Genomic DNA, 19013 nt, shown 5'->3' with positions numbered 1-19013 from the left:
AATAAATTATCTATCATCAGGAAATTCTTCATTTACAATCACACTCAAATCCTGGTTCCAAAAATGGTGTCGTTTTCACAAATGCTTGCTGCAGTGCTCGGCCATACCAATGCTTGTTGCCTATCTTGGATATCTTCATACCATCCTTTATGCCTCTTTTCTACCTTCTGCCTTGTTTGTGTCTCTTATGGCTTAACATTTTTAATGAGGCTCAGTTCTCTAATTTCCTATACTTTTTATTTAAATGAAGACTTAGTTTTGAGCACGATTATGTTGCCTGGTGCACTGACAAACTATTCCAAAAATCAGCTCATTAAAAGCTTATCTACTTGACAAGCCTGATCATTAATATTTTTAATTAGTTTAAGTAATATGAATTTAAAATTAATTTCTGAGTTATACTAAAGATAAAATCACACTCACCTCAAAGCTAATAGAGTAAGTATAGGCAACTTTGATCTCCCCAGAAGCCTTGTTACTTATATCCATGGGGGGTCCAGAGCAGTCTGGTTTATCTATATGGGTATGCTTGAAGCTGTAAGAAGAAACATTTCAGCAAGATGCTGATGAAGTAGTTTTTTTAAATGAAGTAAAGGTTAGAGATCTTGTACATATTTCACAACGCTGCTGACAGTCAAAAGTGATTCAGATCACAACTGTACAAATCTTTACTTCATATGAAGGGCTTCATATACATATACATTATCAAACTATTACTCAAATAAGAACCAAACTTTTGAAAACAATACTTGAAGAGTGCTAAAGAATCTTCAAAGAAATCAAAACAAACACTGAGGGAGTGTAAATTAACTGCCATCTTATTATGGTATGCATTTCTTTACCATTAGTGGCATGAGAAAATAGCTATATCAGTTGGTGTTGGGGGCAGGGAGAATCATGGGGGAAAAAAAGAATACTCAATTTAAAAAGCACCTCCCAAATAAATGATAGGTACGTTCACACTAAAAAAGCTGATAATTTGAAGAGATGCCCTTGCAATGACTTGTCACATACTGGCATCTAACATTCATGAAGACTTTCGATATGACACACTAAGCAGCTCGTCTGGGCCTCTGCTTTTCCACTGTAAAAGGGAACACGGTCCTGACCACTCATGTTCTCCATTCCAGGCTGACATGGAAAAGCTGTCAAAAAATGACTGAAAAACAAAACGAACAGGCACCTTGGTTTGCCTACCACCTACCATGACAGGAAAATAAATATTCATATGGTTTCTCGGGACAACCCACTACTCAATAAATCATGTAAAGGGAATTTTAGTAAAAACAACTAAAATACCAAATTATATGTCAGAACACTGACTCACTACTCAATAAATCACGCTAAAGGGAATTTGAGTAAAAACAACTAAAATACCAAATTATATGTCAGAACACTGACTAAAGAAAAGTTAACTGGGCCCAAAATATTTATTCTTTGGGTCTAAATCTCGCTTATAGTTAATTATTTTTTTTTATCTCTTTCACAGTTACCTTTTTGGCTCAAGTTTAGCAGCCACTAATCTTGCTCCCATGGATCCAGTCTCAACGACATGATAGTATATTTTGATGTCAACATGGTTGAAGATGTAAAACGTATCTCTTTCATGGAATTCTGACTGTGGAACAGAGCTGAAAGTTAGTGTTAGAACACTGGCTATAAAAGAATCAAAACATTAAACTTTAAAATGAGCCCCACCATTCAGGAAAATTCGAACCCAGACAGAATTCTCATCTTCTCCATAAAAATGAGTAAGTTTTAAGCTTAAACTCCCCAATCTTTTTTTTAAAAAAATGGTAGTTTAACTAAAGTACAGTGGTATGCTAGCTTCTGGTACACAGCAGTGATTCAGTCATATATGTATCTCCTTTCCCATTACAGTTCACTACAAAATACTGAATATAGTTCCCTGTGCTGGACAGGAAGACCTTGTTGCTTACCTAGTAGTTCGCATCAAATAATCCAAAATTTCTAATTTATCCTCCTCCCCCCTTCCCCTTTGGTAACCATAAGTTTGTTTTGTTTTCTATGTCTGTGAATCTGTTTGTGCTTTGTAAATAAGTTCATTTGTATCACTGTTTAAGATTCCACATATAAGTGGTATTATATATTTTGTCTTTCCTGTCTTACTCTACTTACTATGATAATCTCTAGGTCCATCCATGATGCTGCAAATGGCACTATTTCATTCCTTTTCATGGCTGTATTATATCCCACTGTGTGTGTCTGTATGTCTGAATATCATTAAGAGGTTGATATTCAGGTTATATTCATTAAGAGATTAAACCAGGTTAACCTCATTATATAAAATTTGATATATATTTCCCAATAATTTTGACTACCTTCTCAATTAATGCCTTCACTTATTTTGTTTTAATCATAAAAGAATGGCCTCAAAGATTGATGCCTTTTTAAAAAGGTGTAATACCCAAACTTTTGCAATACAATATTCTATGGACTTAACTTTCCAATACAAATTTCATGGACTTACAATGAGGTCTTTCTGGTAGTCCACTAAGAACATTTTTTTAATAGAGTCAGAACATACAAAGTCCAAGCCCATAGCATAGTATTTAGCATGTAAGAGACAATGTCTGTAAATGCTGAACCGCATCTGAATTATTTAGTTCCAGAGTTATAAACTTGCAACTCAAGTATGGGAGTTCCCTGGCAGTCCAGTGGTTAGGACCTGGCACTTTCACTGTGGTGATCCAGGTTCAATCCTTGGTTGGGAACTAAGAAGCCACAAGCCTTGTGTCGCAGCCCACCACCCCCCCCCCCCAAAAAAGACTCAACATTTGTCCTTCAGAACATGCAAATAGTACTCATTTGATGAATATAACAATCTGTGTCCAGATAAGCACTGAAGCCTTCTACCAAAAAGCTTATTTTAAAAGCAGCAGAGTTAGTTTACCAGAAACTTACGTTAATAACACAGGCATCTTTTGCATGCCCTTTATCTGTAATGTAACAGCCAATAGGAAATCCAGGATTACAGAATCTCTGACCATCTTCAACATCGTAACACCACGTTACAGGCATATTATCCACAATCCTGTGCATGGAAATGAAAGTCAAGTTACAAACCACCATGTAACATGACTAGGAATTACTCACCAAATCTGTCATCACTCTGTAAAATTTGAATGTCTAGAAATGCCTTAAGGTGTATGGTATTTCATAAGTGATAGTATTATGCCAATATATGACATATATATAGTAGCTTTTTTGAAAGGGAGCTTTATAAGTTAATTTACTGCAATCACTAACTTAATAATGTCATTATCTAGATACCTAAGTATAATTTATCTTCAGTAGAACACTCAAAAGCTCTAAATAGGTATGAAACAGTATGTTTAGTTTCTTGGGAATAGCTTATGGAACAGTATAGAAAGAAATCTTTTATTAGTCAGGTAGTTCAATAAAAAAGGAGAACATAATTGCAAGATATGGGGAAATATTCAACTTAAGGGCCAGGTGAAAAAGTGAAAATTACAGTATCTATTAAAACTGTGTAAATCCAACTTATGTCTAAATGAAAGGCTGCTATAAAGCTAAAGAAATAAAATTTTCAAATTCTATAGTGAAAAGAAACTTTTTTAAGAATAAAATTCTGTAGTACTGTATAACCACATTAAAGTCTGAGCATGGGGCTCCCAATGCCCAGAACACACCACAGGATACAAATAAAAATAATTACTAAAAATATACTAGTTCTATTACAGTCATAAGACAACACTCCAGGGCATGTTTTATTTGTTAATTAACGTATGCCTTAGGAAGTAAAATTATGATTCTATATTCACTCAGGGTATACATTTATGACTTAATAAAACACATCTCGTCACATTTAAATGCTATTTAATAGTACCCAATGTACTAAATTTAAGAATCACCTACACTATTAAGTTGCTTATTATTATAACCAGCAGGCTAGCAGTTCCCATGCAAAGACTATAAAATATTAGAAGCATGAAAACTATGTTATATAATATAAATAATTCATATTTTCAGGAGGCCTCAAGAATCAGTTAATTGCTTCAATTTTTTAGACAATGAAGTTCAATAAATGAATATATACTAGCAATATATTAATTCTAATATCTTTATGCTATCATATCAGAGAAAGTACTGTATAAAATTATAGTGCTAGTTAGAAAATGTGAAACTAAGGTGAATATTCTAAATTTACCACTTATATAATGCCTTGATATAGTCTTTTACTGGTTGGAAACAAGAAAAAACCAACCCCCAAATCCTTGGATATAAATGTATAAGTTTCAAATAACATAATTTTCAATTACTGCCTTGCTAAGTCAGAAAGTTGTAGCTACTGAAATTTGTAACACCAAAAATATTAAAAATACTATTTTCAACTAGTGAAAAAGAATATGTAAGACAACTCAGAAAATTAAAGCTCAAATAACTGGCCCCAATTTTTCATCATTAAGGGATACCTTCTATTATTCTCTACCTTTACAGGCTCCATCTGAAACACTTCTATCAGTCAAGCTTCATTTATTAATAACTGCTTTTCCCAACAAATGAATGTCTAGAGTTTCCTTTTTTTAAAACTTCTAGAGCTTCTGATCAAAATGAAATAACCCATGTTGCCACAATACACCAAAAAAATTACAGCAAAAAGCAAGGAAACCTGGCATTTATGTTACTTTTGGGGCTTCCCTGGTGACTCAGATGGTAAAGAATCTGCCTGCAATGCAGGAGACCCAGGTTCAATCCCTGGGTCAGGAAGACTCCCTGGAGAAAGCAATGGCTACCCACTCTAATACTCCTCTTTGCCAGCCAACTGAGATCCAGGATTGGTACTCACTAGACTAAAGTATCTTCAAAGACCCCTTTCTATCCAATAAGCCAGAGTCTGGCGATTCTATGATATTTTTTAAAAAAGTAAGTACTTTGATAACTAGTTAAATAAATTACGCTTTTATAAATAAAATATCACAAAGACCCAAGTCTTCGGCAAAACTTAGGGAAAAAGCATAATCACAAGCCATGAAGAGAACAGGGATTCAAGCGTCTATTGCTGGTATCAAAACATTTATTGTTCAGTCTCAAGAATCAAGAAGTACCTTAGGTTACCGACAGAGCAAGCCAAGAAATCCTCAAATTATGTTCTAAAATTCCAAGTGAGAATTAAAAGTATTCATCAATTTAGATATGAATATTAACTACTGTTAATTAACTGTTCTCTATAACGAGAATAATGAGTTGGTGCACTAACATAATCAGGCATTTTAATCGTTCAAAAGGTAGTATGGTTAGAATATCATAGAGGAAGAACTACAGGTCAGTCACAGGATGGAATGCTACACAACTACAAAAAGAACGAGGTAGACAGAGATCTACAGATGTGCTTTACAGGGAAAAACGCCTGTATTTTCTTAAAATGACCAGTTTGCAAAATTGTGTACAATACTGTGTACAATATTTCAGCTGTTATTTTAAAAGGCACACCCTCTTTTATATACCTACATATGCACAGAAATCTGGAGACATACATGAGGAATAAACAGTGCTGCTCCTAGGGAGCAGTAGAGAACACTTTATCATCCATCTCTCATATTTCTAAAGGCTCATGATGTTTTATCTCTGTCAACTCTGTTACCTGTGCTTAAAATCAAATTACACAGTAAAAAAACTCTGAAGTTAAGGACAGAAATATACTCAACTAATGGTTCACATTAATTCATCAATATGAATCAATATTTTCCAAATGTATAATGTTAAGGACAAACCCTATTGCCTAGATTTACCAGACTGTATATCTGTGATATGGCTTAGATTTTTTTGTTAATGGATTCAGACTTGAAATCATAAACTTTTCTGACTTAACAACAAAAATCACTGTTCACCAGTACTTTTCCAGTTTATTTTTTTTAAGAAGAATAGTTTAAATTTGCAACTATTTTACATTATTTATTCTTATTATTAAGCATACTGGTATCAAAACAGTACCTATGTTAATTGCATCATAAATAAGTTGAAAATATTTCTAAGTACTTTATTATCAGGAAGCTACAAAAGAAGAACTGCTTCTGTTATCTTTAGGAGCAAGACTCTAACAGTATTTTAAGAACCGAGGGTAAAGGAGACAGCTAAAAAATCACCCATACGCCATTAAGAGTCATTCTTTCATTCATTCAACAAATGATCAACTGTCAGAGAAAATGGAGATGATAGGGGCAAATCTGAGCCTTAAATATGATTCTGTAGGCTGGAAAGAACAATTTATCCAGAAAGCAAAAACACCAAGGGAAACTTTTCAATTACTTGTAAGTAAGAAAGGTATCCCAAGTTACATTAACTCAGCAATTATGCAGTGGTCTAACAGTAGCTTAGAGGAAAAATGCTCTTGGCTTACCAGAAACCAAAGAAATGAGGAGATGGAGGGGCCTTTCAAGCTGCCGTTTGTACTGAGGGTCAGATGAGAAAGAAGCTGACATGGTGTAATGGGCAAGTTTCCCTCCTTGTAACGGAGCCCTGCTATGGGAAACTCATTTCTATGTGGTTCAGGTGTATTCTACCCAGGTGTGGCTAATCAGAGTAAATCCCTCAATCACAGACTAGTTGGTGAATAGCATGGGACCCTGGGTTGCCCCTCTCCAGGACTTCTTTGCTCTATGTGTATGGAAGAGAGGATGGGGAGGAACCCAGGAGGCAAGAGGGAATGAGAGGTCCCAACCACCCTATTGAGTCACGGGATCAGGTCATGTCCAAACTGAAAATGAGCGAGGGCAAAGGGCTCAATCTGAGACAGTGACAGGACCGACATTCAAGACAGTATCCTGTTCACCACCTTCAGTACCATATACTTTACGGAAAAGGAAAACTTATGTAAACTGTGTAGACCACAGAATATAGGCATTTGCTGAAAAATTATCCAGAAGAACAACAACTGGTTATCCTTGAAAAGCTGCATTTTTGAGACTCTTTTTTTAATACCGTTTGAATATTGTATGGTAGGTAAATAGTATGTGGGAAGGAAAATAGTTTTAAATGCTTTTTTATTATGATGCACACTGCTAAAACATCTTGTTAATGTTACATCATGCTTATAAAATAAAAAACATTACACAAAATACAAGGATTTTTATTTGAAATAGATGCTATTTCTCAAAAATCAAATGAAAGTTAAATTTTTTCCCCCTATGGTCTTTTTCATGGTCCACAGGTATAAAATAACGTATTTTTCTACCAGTTTGATTCAGTTCCTTTCCCCAAGCATAAATACGCTCCTTTAAACTACACATGAATAAAAGAAGTGCTCTAGGTACCAGGTCTATGTGCCAAAACAAGTAGCAGACAGCATAATAATCTGAGCACAGTTCAACGAGGACACTTTAAGCTGTCAACCTCAGTAATCCTCTAGCAATAAATGTGCTACATTTTAGTCAATGAAGTAATTTACACGTTCAATGAAACAGAATCTTCTTCTGTGAAAGGAAAAAGCCCCAAATCCCAAATTTCCATGTCTTACCAGTGATGCTGATAATTGAGTAACATGCTCTTTTTCAAGAATTCTAACTTTTGTTTGTCTTCAGCTTTCTCTGTATGGTAGGTTTTTGTACAAACAAGCTTACACGTCTCCTCCTTCTTAAATGTAAACTGTATTAAAAATAAAGTGGAAAGCAAATTAAAATACCCAGGTCCTTCACACCTATAACAGAGAGTAAAAGCAAAACATTCTCATTAAATTAAGAGCATTAATATTGATAATAAACATAAAAGTTCCTCATAGCTCAATCACATTTAAATTTCAATCTTACTGTTTCTCTAAAAACCTAAGTCATCAATATTTCTTTTGATAATAAGTTTTTATCTTTGATAATTCCAACTTACCGATTTTTTTAATGTAAATGAGTCCTCAGGAAAAAACCCACATGGAGAACAAAACAACACCTGTCTCTCCACAGTAATGCCTCCTGCGGCTTTCAAGTAATAGACAAGCTTTTATGTCTGTATATTCATTCAGTGGATATTTGTTAAGTGCCTCCTATGCACCAGGTGATGGGAGGTTCAGCAGTGAATAACAGACTGTGATGACACAAGAAAAAGCCAAATCTGGCTATCGAGAATCAGTATAAATGTGATTCTTTTTACTCACAACTGAAAAGACTGTCAATTTTCAAGATGTCATGAATAACGAAGTTCAAACAAAAATTGACAATTTTTTAAAACAAAGTTTAAAAACTAAGTAAAGAGTCCTCCAACTTTGGGGTCGAGGACTTATTTGAGAGCATGAACACATACACACATATTATTCACAACATATTATATCATATAGGCTTACTTTACCAGGGGCTACTTAGGTCTTAATTTAACAAATCTATTTCCAAGTTTTTAGGACTCTGCTTTTGCTGCTTTCTTCACCCCACCCCCAGGTAGTCACAGGGTTCACTCCCTTAACTTGTTTCAAGTCTTCTGCTCAAATGTCACATTCTCAGGTGAGACTTTCTCTGGCCTATTTAAAACTGCAAATTCTCCATCCACCTTCTTCCCTGATTTATCTTCAACAGTTCTTTCATCAGCAACAGGCACGCTATGTATTTCAGCAATTCATTTTGTTTCCTTCTCCCCATCAGAACACAAGATCTACAAGGACAGAGATTTCTCTCTTGTTCATACCTAACACAGTGCCCGGCATGTGAAAGGCATCAGCAGTTGTGTTAACTGAGTGAATGCGAGTGGCTGAATGTGAGACTTTCTGATCCTATGATAGGTAGCTCCAGCTTCACCTAATGCATACGATATCCTGCACTGTTTCTTCCTGACCTCAACAGAAGTCGTACATAAGAGACAGCAAAGCAAGTTTGGGGTTTGTTCTGTTGCTGCCTGTTACCACTGCTCTCACTACAGATCTAAAATAAGGCAAAATTCTTTGAAAATAAAGGATAAAGAATCAGTACTGAAATCAATACTGAAAAATATGTCAATACATTTATGGTTGGCTTGGGGGGAAACAGCTGATATTTTAGTCTATGTTTCTGTTAACCTATGCCTTAATCTTAAGAAATACCTGCTCTGTCTCTTTAAGAAAAAATCTGTTTTAGCACAAATCTTGATCCTAAAAAATTCTAGAAAACTCATAGAAAATGTTAGGTGCATATTCTTTCTCCATTTTAAAATGCTCCTTCTGTTCTTCTATTTTACCTCAACTCCTAAGACAAAATTAAACCTGAAAAGCATTAGGCCTAAAAGAAGGATTTTTTGCATAAGCAAGGCACAGTCTTTATATACAAAGGACCCTGAGTAGAATCCTAGTAAAGAAGTAATCTGCCTTTAAAGTCTGCACCAAAGGGAACAAAACTCTGTAGATCTGAATATTCTACCGTTTACTGTCAGAGACTCTGGCTGCCCTTCAAGTTCACTGATGGTGTTACTTACTAGTGCTCTTCCCGCCTTCCATCATTTCCCAAGGTCAAGGCATATAAACAGAAAGATGGGGCTGAGAGACTAAGGGAGGATTTTCAGGCAGTTATACAATTTATATAAAACCACTCTGCTATAAGAAGAATGTGACAATTCCCAAAGTAATCTCAACATACCACAGCAGGGAAATGTTACACAGTTAGTATGCCTGCCCCATTCACTATCGCTCATGTCCATATATTCTGAGTTCCTTCTTTCCTAGTGACTTCATCTCATCAGGCCTTCAAATCTGTCTGAAAAAATTTTAAATTTCTGGCATCTTTACAGTAGAAAATCTCAAAATATTTTTAGATGACATACTTATGGTTGAAAACTATCACCTTGCAGTGAATTAAACTTGTACAATTATATGTGTTCCTCTCGGTGCTGCATGGTGGAGACACAGTGTTGGGGTGAGAGGCTAGTGGGACTAATCTAGGCATGAGGATTTGCTGGACAGATGCAAGGGAGATGGATGGTGGTGCTCAGTGAGCAAACAAGGAAGGAAGCTAATCATGGAAAGAAGGATGGGACACCAAGAGAGGAAGCTGTGAGGCTGGGGGATTAAAACCCAGGGTCAAGTTACAGCCAGTAACATGCGTGTGCTCAGCATGCACAGACGCCCAAGCAAAAAGTTAAAGAAAAATGCACAGTGCAGAACAGTATTTTAAAACATAAATACACACATTCAATTCTATTTATATGTGCTCGCAAAAATGGAAAATTTCAGGAAAGGTTAACAAGAAACTGTGATGTGGAACAGGGCAGAAGAGAGGAGAGAAACTTACTTTTCATTTTATATTCTTTGTACCATTTAGCTTTGTATATGGTGATATATTACTATTATAAATGAGTTTAATTTTTCTAAAAGAGCTCCATTATACTTTGTGCAGCAGGAGAGCAGATATATATATAAACTGAACAGGGGACTGTGAATTCAGAATGATAATAGGCTTAAAAGATAATAGATTTAAAAGGCAGACTAATTCTGGATGATGATGAAGTACATACACTGAAGAGAATACCTTATATTGTCCTTACAGCTTGGTTTAACTGAAGTTCTAAAAATGCATCAAAGATGTACCCCAAATATACTTTCACTGGTCAAAATAGAACGGTTTGCTTCCCCACAAGCCAATGGGAAAACTGAAGCAGTGCTCTAAGTGCTAACGGGGAAAATCTAGGAATACTGTTCCCAAAGAGGAGGAGGGTAGTATGGAGAATCGTGACTGGAAGCGGGGTTCTGGATCCCTCTGCAAAGTGAGCCGGGGGGTGGATGGGGGGGAGGTCTGAGCACTTTTACCATTGACAATACTGACTGGAGGAATGTTTCTTAGGACAAACTTACTCATGACATATTGTGAAAGGGGAAGGATCTTTCTAAACTGTGAAGAAGTTATTTCTGGATGCAAAAGAGAAATGAATTCCTTCTTAGCTAAGTTACCACAGGCTTTTCTGTAAGGGGGGGAGGGGGAAAGATCCAACTAAATAACGTTTATGTAACACTATATACAAACCTTATATGGTGATGGTTCAATTCTTTCCCCAAATAATACCTGACCCAGATTTTCAGATGGCCGTTTTCCTTCTGATGCTTGGCAAAAATCAAACCTGCAGACAAGAATATTTAAGGTTTTAAGCAAAAAAGGAAGCAATGAGATACCAAACCCCTAACCAACCTAGAGGACAGATTAGGTACTATCACTCCAGCAGCTCTAGTGGATGAATAAGAACTATATTCCTACTCCAAGTTCCATGTACCACATCTCCTCAAAACAAAACAAAAATCAGAAAATTATGCCTTATAACACTTTGATTTTCAAATAATACCTTTATTAAGATATAAATTATAGAATTTAAAAAACGGACACAGTACAATTTATTGTTATTCATTCCAATGATACAATTATTTACATTCTATTCTTCAGGGGAATTCTGCATAATTTATCTCCCTTTGTTATCTTTCTAATATTCAGATATTCACTTAATGACCTTTCAAGATGTGTCAAATTTATCTGTCTCATCCTGATACGACGGCCAACATGAAAAGCGTGGCCAGACAGACCGTCTGAGAAAACAAGAATCATGCAGAAGCCACGACCAGTCAGCTACACGCTTTTCTCTATAATTTCCTGACATTACTGATCAGATTTGTTTGAACATTACAGCCAAATTTCAGCCCTGCTACAGAACATTAAAGGGCAGTACTGTGTTCACTGCGGTTGAGACCAGGACAATGACTACAGACTAGTTAGAGCCGTAAGAGGAAGATGAATCTTGAGTGATAAAAACTACAGCTAGGAAGTCCCCTAATGAAGATTTTCCATCTACTGGATATAAGAGATCCACTGAGTTTTCCCAAGAATATTCACAAAGATTTAAGGAGAGAGATTTGTTTACTTAACAAAAACTAGGAAAAAAGTCTCCAACAGTTACATAAATGGTGGTCCATTCGCTCATGAACTCTGTATCCTCCTCTTATACATGTTTTAAGATTACGAATTCTCATAGGATCACCTTAAATTTTTTGTGTATTTTTCTACAGTAAACATTTTTTTTTCAAAACTTAGATAATGCAGAAATTTAGAAGCCAACAAAAATTTAGAAACTGTATTTTACACCCAATATGGTATACAGTGCTCAAATTTTTTAAAAAAGTCTATTTATGCACAATTTTTTATAATATCCCAAAAATGGAAATAATGAAATGTTCATAAACAGAGAATTAGTGAAACAGAGCATAAATAGACTCCAACGATCTCTAAAAAGGGATAATAAACAGCTACTAAAAAGACTGAGGCAGCTGTGTATTAACATAGAAAAGATGTCCACAACAGATTCAGTGAGAAAAACAAGGTGCAAATAAAATATATAAACCTACTTTTATTTAAAACAAAAATGTGTCAGATACATTAGAATATGCAGAGAAAAAAAATGCAGGGGGCAGACAACAAAGCAGTTTTTCCTGGGGACTGATTATGTGGGACACAAGGATTTTGTTTAAAACTATGTGGGTTTTTTAATAATCAAAAAAATTAAACAAAATAGCTATTTGTCCAATCAGGTAAAAAAGGAAACCCATGGTCCATAGTTTCAGTTGGTGTTGCAAAGCAACATCAAGAGATCACATCCCACGTTTTAAACCTACCTTAGAAATAAAGAATACCCACTTTAAAAATGTTTTCAGGCCCTGTACATTTTTAAAATGCATGTAAACTTACCACTAACTGTGGAGAAAGTAAAGTTCTAAATGCACAAAATCCTGATGAGTCACAAAATTTCGTATGAAAACCAAGCCAAGAAACTTACGCTGTATATTCATAAGGAAGAACAGATTCCACTGAGTCAAGCCTGTTCACAAATAGTTCTATTTCAGCCTGAAAATGAGAAAATACAGAATGAGAATATAAGCAACTGGAGACCAAAACTTAGGTCATGCCTAGAACTGAAAAGGAATTTGACTTTTGAAATGTGAAATTTTACGATATCCAACTCACTTTAAAGAGTTCTCTTATAAATCCATGCACTGAGTAGATTTATATGCATTTAAATTACAACAAAATAATTCTGAGCGCCAAAGAACTGATGCTTTTGAACTCTGGTGTTGGAGAAGACTCTTGAGAGTCCCTTGGACTGCAAGGGGATCAAACCAGTCAATCCTAAAGAAAATCAGTCCTGAATATTCATTGGACAGACTGATGCTGAAGCTCCAATACTTTGGCCACCCGATGCGAAGGACTGCCTCATTAAAAAAGACCCTGATCCTGGAAAAGATTGAAGGCAGGAGGAGAAGGGGACAACAGAGGATGAGACGGTTGGATGGCATCACCAACTCGATGGACATGAGTTTAAGCAAGCTCTGGGAGTTGGTGATGGACAGGGAAGAAGCATGTTTTAGTCCATGGGGTCGCAAAGAGTTGGACATGACTGAGTAACTGAACTGACTGACTAGTTTTCAGCTGCAAATGTCTCCAATATTTTCTAAATGCTCTTTAAGTTCTAAAAATTTCTAACAAATGTAATAAGACATTTAAAATAAATCATTCACCACATCTATATAGATTCTGGTTTTTTTTAAAATCTGGTTTTCATGTTCAATATTTCGTTCTGTAGCAAAGATCATTTTTAAACAATTAAAAAAAAATTCTCACAGCATTCAAGCATTGAAAAAAATGTTGTCAGCAAGAAGAAAAAGAGAAATGGATGCAACCAAGAAATATTTTGAAAATAAATTTGACAGGACTTTGATTGTTGTGTTTGTGTGTGTGTGAGACAGAGAGAGAGAGACAGTAAAGATAAGAGTTTAAAGATGTCTTAAGTTTAAAGACCAGAGATGAATTACTTGTCCAAGTTTCTGATTTGGACAAGGTTTAAAAAAAGGACACCGGAAGAGGATTAGGTTTGGGGGAAGAGATCAAGAGTTTGCCTTTAGATATGTTTTGTTTGAAGTGCCTTTGAGATATCTAAGTGTAGGAGGATAAACAGTCATGGCACTTATTTTTAAAAATCTGGAAATATGAATTTGAGACACATTTGTAACTAAGCTGAGATAGTACTAAACTTGGGCCAAAAAACTGCAAAAGCTATATATAATACCTGTGGTTCTTTGAAATGTGAAGTGGTTACAGCCTTTTGAAAAGCAAAATATTAATACATAAAATCTTCTACCTAGCAATCCTACTTATGAGAACTTACCCCCTAGAAATAAAATCGTCCATGCACAAGAGACCATAAATAAGAATGTATATTGCAGACTTATCCACTAAAAAACTAGACACATATCACAGTATGCCTACTGATAGAAAATTAGCTATTAAACATCATCAGACTATTAAAGAAATAAAAAGAAATGCCAGGTAGGTAAGACATTTCCAGATCAACTATCCTAGAAATACAATCTCATGCTCTTAAGCAAACAGCAGATGGACAACGACAACATGGTTTTGCTTTGGAGGACAGCTTTAAAGGATCCACTTGAGAATGCTAACTACAAAGGTAGTAACAGAGAAGAAACTCATGAAGACCAAATAAAGTTCAACAACAGAGCAGAGAGAGCAAAGCTGAATGAACGTCCTAGGAAACCTGGGCTAACTTAAAGCCATGCCTGCCTACTGAAGCTCCCTGAATTTCTTCAAGGCATATCTGAAGGTCCATAGAACCCCACCTACCCCCTCCCAATAGTGGCTCACTGCTACTCAGGACAGAATTCTTCAGCTGAAAATGTCAGTAAGTAATTCGTGCCCTGAATTACTTTTGGTGCTAAAAAAAAAAAAACCAAATAGGAGCTGTACCTGTATTTTATAGGGTCAGATCACTATGGCTGCCTCTGGACTCTGACCATGAGGCTACCTGCAAGTGCATAAAGCCACATCTCCCATTTTGATCTCATTTACTAGTGCTGTCAGCAGTCCTCTATACCTGTCAAAACCCCAAAAGTGAGAAGAGAAGTTCAATGTACAAAAACTAATAATATACTATCATTGGAAAAATACCAAAACAGTGGGCAAGAGCAGACCTCTGGGGCCTCTGTGCCAGGGTTCAGATTCCAGGCTCCACTATTTATCCTTGGTTAGATTATTTAACATTGCAGTTTACTCATGGGTGCTTCAGTTTCTTTATCTGCAAAATGGGCATAATAGTTATTTATCTCACAGAGATGTAAGGATTAAATGAGTTAACATTTATAAAGTATGTCAAACAGTGCCTAATACATGAAGTGCCATGAATCTGTTATATTTAAAAAAACCAAATAAATGTAATGATACTTAGAATACGGAATGCCCAAACTACACTGCTCACCCACTAAAATGCTCTTCCAGTATTCATGATCTACAATGGAAGACATCAGCCTCTGTACACAGTACTGAAACAATAGCACATAAACCCCCTAAAACCGTACTCAAATAAAATGACAACTCGATGGCAACACTGTCTCAAACACAAAGAAAGTTTAACTGTCTCCTTGTATAAAATATTCAAGAATGTATCACTGGTCATTTTGGCTAAGAAGACAATTAGGGCATAATATTTAACCTTGCAGATTGTTTGAGTAATTATCACAAATAAATATTTGTAACTGTTTTGAAGGCAAATTTTCCAGGTGACAGCTTACTCTGCCAAAATAATTTTCACTAATTATAAGGGGGTCAACACTGCTATGAAGATACACCAGAATCCAAATGTCTACTTAATATTATCTTATGAAAAATAAAAGCTCCCAAAAAGTTAATCCAGTTCACATCTTTACATTTCTGTCCAGGAAGGAATGTAGCTACTATATTCTACACAACTTTTTCTGTTTTGAGTCTCAAAATCCCCAGAGCCACATTTTCACCACAGAAGCTAACTTCCTTGTGCTACGATTAAGTACACTCCTTACTCTTGACCTCGTTCAGTACAAAGTGATTAAAAGCACAGACTCTGAAGCCAGGCTGCCTGGGTTTAAATCCTGACTCTGACATTCACTAGCTATGGATCCTGGACAAGTTGTTTTACTTCCAGGGCCCTGGTTTTTTCATTTGTGGAATGGAGGTAATAATAATCTCTGCTGCAAGTGGTTTCTGAGAAGATTCAAGAACAGAGCCTGTCACAGAGTACTATGTAAGTATTATCATGCAGCAATGTCCAAGAGACTTTAAGCAATGATGAAAACAGCCTTATCTGCACTGTCAAATTCAGTCGCTACCAGTCACACGAGACCATTGGTCACTTGAAATGTGGTCAGTACAGCTGAAGATCTGAATTTAAATTTTTATTTAATTTTACATTTAAGAGGTCACAGGAGACTAATGGCTTATATATAGGACAGCATGGTAATGGGAAAAAAAATTGAATGTTGCTTAGTACCCTTTATATAGCCTTTTCAAACACTTCATATTTTACTTTAGTCATGACAAACTTTACCTGGAAAAATAACTCAAATGTTAGTCTATCCCAGAGGCTGGCAAGTTTTTTCCCCCAAAGAGCCAGAGAGTAAATATTTTAGGCTTTTCTGGACAGTCTCTGCGATCGTAGTGCAAAAGCAGGCACAAACATTACAGAAGTGAATTAGCCTGGCTGCAGTCCAGTAAAACTATTTACGGGCACTGAAATGTGATTTTCATGTAATTTTCACTCATCTCTAAATATTACTCTTTTTAAAATTTTTTTCTAATCACTTAAAACTGTAAACACAATTCTTAGATCAGGACCCTAACAAAACAGAAAGCAAGCTGACTAGACTCCTAGAGTTCATTCCCGAGCTCTGTTTTCCAGGTAGTTTTCAATGTTCTTTCAATGTCCCTCTTTGGAAACCCAAAACAGGGCAAAAGGTTCAGAGATCTGATGCCATTAAAAAAAAAAATTAGGACACTGTTGAAGAGCATATAAATTTAGAGTAAAAGTTTCTTGCATTTCCACTTAATGGATGAGGCAAGATATTTTCCTAGCCTATGATGTTCTCTCTGAAGTTTCATGGTACATCTCTTGGCTGTAGGATTATAAGACTGAAGGAAAACCCTATTCTCATTTTCTGACTTCTCTCATCTCTCCTTTGAGTCTTAATCTTTCAAAATGGAAAGGTCTTAATCTTCTGAATTGTCGTATCTCCTTGATCATGCCAGCTGCTTTTCACAGGATCTTGCCCTACTCTCATATCTTTCTTAAAAGGTGTACCATTGAGAATTACAGGCAGAATTCAAGATACAGACATCAAAGTTTCATATATGTACAGGATGACACTGTTACTTTTCATTAGCCTTTCTGGCCAAAAGCATAAATTCTTCAATGACACTCTTCATCTCTTTTTTAAGTTTTATAACTGATAGTTTAGAGCTCATCACCTCAAAGAAATACTTTTTAACTCTTTTCCTTCAAATATACTTTCTTAACTTACCTATGACCAAACTTACTACTCTTTGTTTCATATAACTTTAAGAGAGCTTCTGGAAGTATATTCCCAGTGGCTTTTTATTACTACAGAGCTTAATATTACTAGTAAATTAAAACATTTCACATCTTTCTTTTTGCTAAATTTAAGATCCAAATTAGCCTCAGATACTTCTGGAAGTCTGTCTCCACTTTTACCATTCCCCGTGATTTATTCTCCAAGCCAGGCTTCAACAATACGTGAACTGTAAACTTGCAGATGTTCAAGCTGGATTTAGAAAAGGCGGAGGAACCAGAGATCAAATTGCCAACACCCGGTGGATCATCAAAAACACAAGAGTTCCAGAAAAACATCTATTTCTGCTTTATTGACTATGCCAAAGCCTTTGACTGTGTGGATCACATCAAACTGTGGAAAATTCTTAAAGAGATGGGAATACCAGACCACCTGACCTGCCTCTTGAGAAATCTGTATGTAGGTCAGGAAGCAACAGTTAGAACTGGACATGGAACAACAGACTGCTTTCCAAATAGGAGAAGGAGTATGTCAAGGCTGTATGTTGTCACCCTGCTTATTTAACTTCTATGCAGAGTACATCATGAGAAAGGCTGGGCTGGATGAAGCACAAGCTGGAATCAAGATTGCCAGGAGAAATATCAATAACCTCAGATATGCAGATGACACCACCCTTATGGCAGAAAGTGAAGAGGAACTAAAAACCCTCTTGATGAAAGTGAAAGAGAAGAGTGAAAAAGTTGGCTTAAAACATTCAGAAAACTAAGATCATGGCATCTGGTCCCATCACTTCATGGGAAATAGATGGGGAAACAGTGGAAACAGTGACAGACTTTCTTTTTTTGGGCTCCAAAATCACTGCGGATGGTGACTGCAGCCATGAAATTAAAAAATGCTTACTCCTTGAAAGCAAAGTTATGACCAACCTAGACAGCATATTAAAAAGCAGAGACATTACTTTTCCAACAAAGGTCCGTCTAGTCAAGGCTATGGTTTTTCCAGTAGTCATGTACAGATGTGAGAGTTGGACTATAAAGAAAGCTGAGCGCCAAAGAATTGATGCTTTTGAACTGTGCTGTTGGAGAAGACTCTTGAGAGTCTCTTGGACTGCAAGGAGATCCAACCAGTCCATCCTAAAGGAGATCAGTCCTGAATATTCATGGAGGGACTGATGCTGAAGCTGAAACTCCAATACTTTGGCCACCTGATTCGAAGAACTGACTCATTTGAAAAGACTGATACTGGGAAAGATCGCAGTGGCAACCCACTCCAGTACTCTTGCCTGGAAAATCCCATGGATGGAGGAGCCTGGTGGGCTGCAGTCCATGGGGTTGCTAAGAGTCGGACACGACTGAAGCAACTTAGCAGCAGCAGCAGCAGGGAAAGATCGAAGGTGGAAGGAGAAGGGGATGACAGAGGATAAGATGGTTGGATGGCATTACTGACTCAATGGACATAAGTTTGAGTTCACTCCGGGAGTTGGTGACGGACAGGAAGACCTGGCGTACTGCAGTCCATGGGGTTGCAAAGAATCAGATACAACTGAGTGAATGAACTGAACTGAACTGAACTGATGGTTTACTCCCTACTTAACTAGCCTTTAGGAAACCCCCAACACTTTAAATTCCAGTTTAACCTTTAAAAAAAACTACTTTGTCACAACTTTAGAAATCAAATTCACTGGCTTCCTCTAAGTCTACTT

General features: G+C 36.2%; 1 protein-coding gene across 1 annotated transcript in view; it reads right to left on the bottom strand.

Annotated features, from left to right (window-relative positions):
• TM9SF2 (transmembrane 9 superfamily member 2) overlaps window positions 1–19013 on the bottom strand; it is a 50093-nt gene that overhangs the window by 20774 nt on the left and 10306 nt on the right. The window contains exons 2-7 of the mRNA XM_069601949.1: window positions 12739–12806; window positions 10947–11040; window positions 7499–7626; window positions 2926–3055; window positions 1494–1618; window positions 424–535 (exon numbers count right to left, since the gene is read on the bottom strand). Coding sequence (XP_069458050.1) covers window positions 424–535; window positions 1494–1618; window positions 2926–3055; window positions 7499–7626; window positions 10947–11040; window positions 12739–12806 — 657 coding nt within the window. The remainder of the gene's footprint in view (window positions 1–423; window positions 536–1493; window positions 1619–2925; window positions 3056–7498; window positions 7627–10946; window positions 11041–12738; window positions 12807–19013) is intronic.

Source organism: Ovis canadensis, chromosome 10 (assembly GCF_042477335.2).
Source record: "Ovis canadensis isolate MfBH-ARS-UI-01 breed Bighorn chromosome 10, ARS-UI_OviCan_v2, whole genome shotgun sequence".
Classification (NCBI taxonomy): domain Eukaryota; kingdom Metazoa; phylum Chordata; class Mammalia; order Artiodactyla; family Bovidae; genus Ovis; species Ovis canadensis.
The sequence above is the reverse complement of the archived record's forward strand: the minus strand, read 5'-3'. Positions and strand labels throughout refer to the sequence as shown.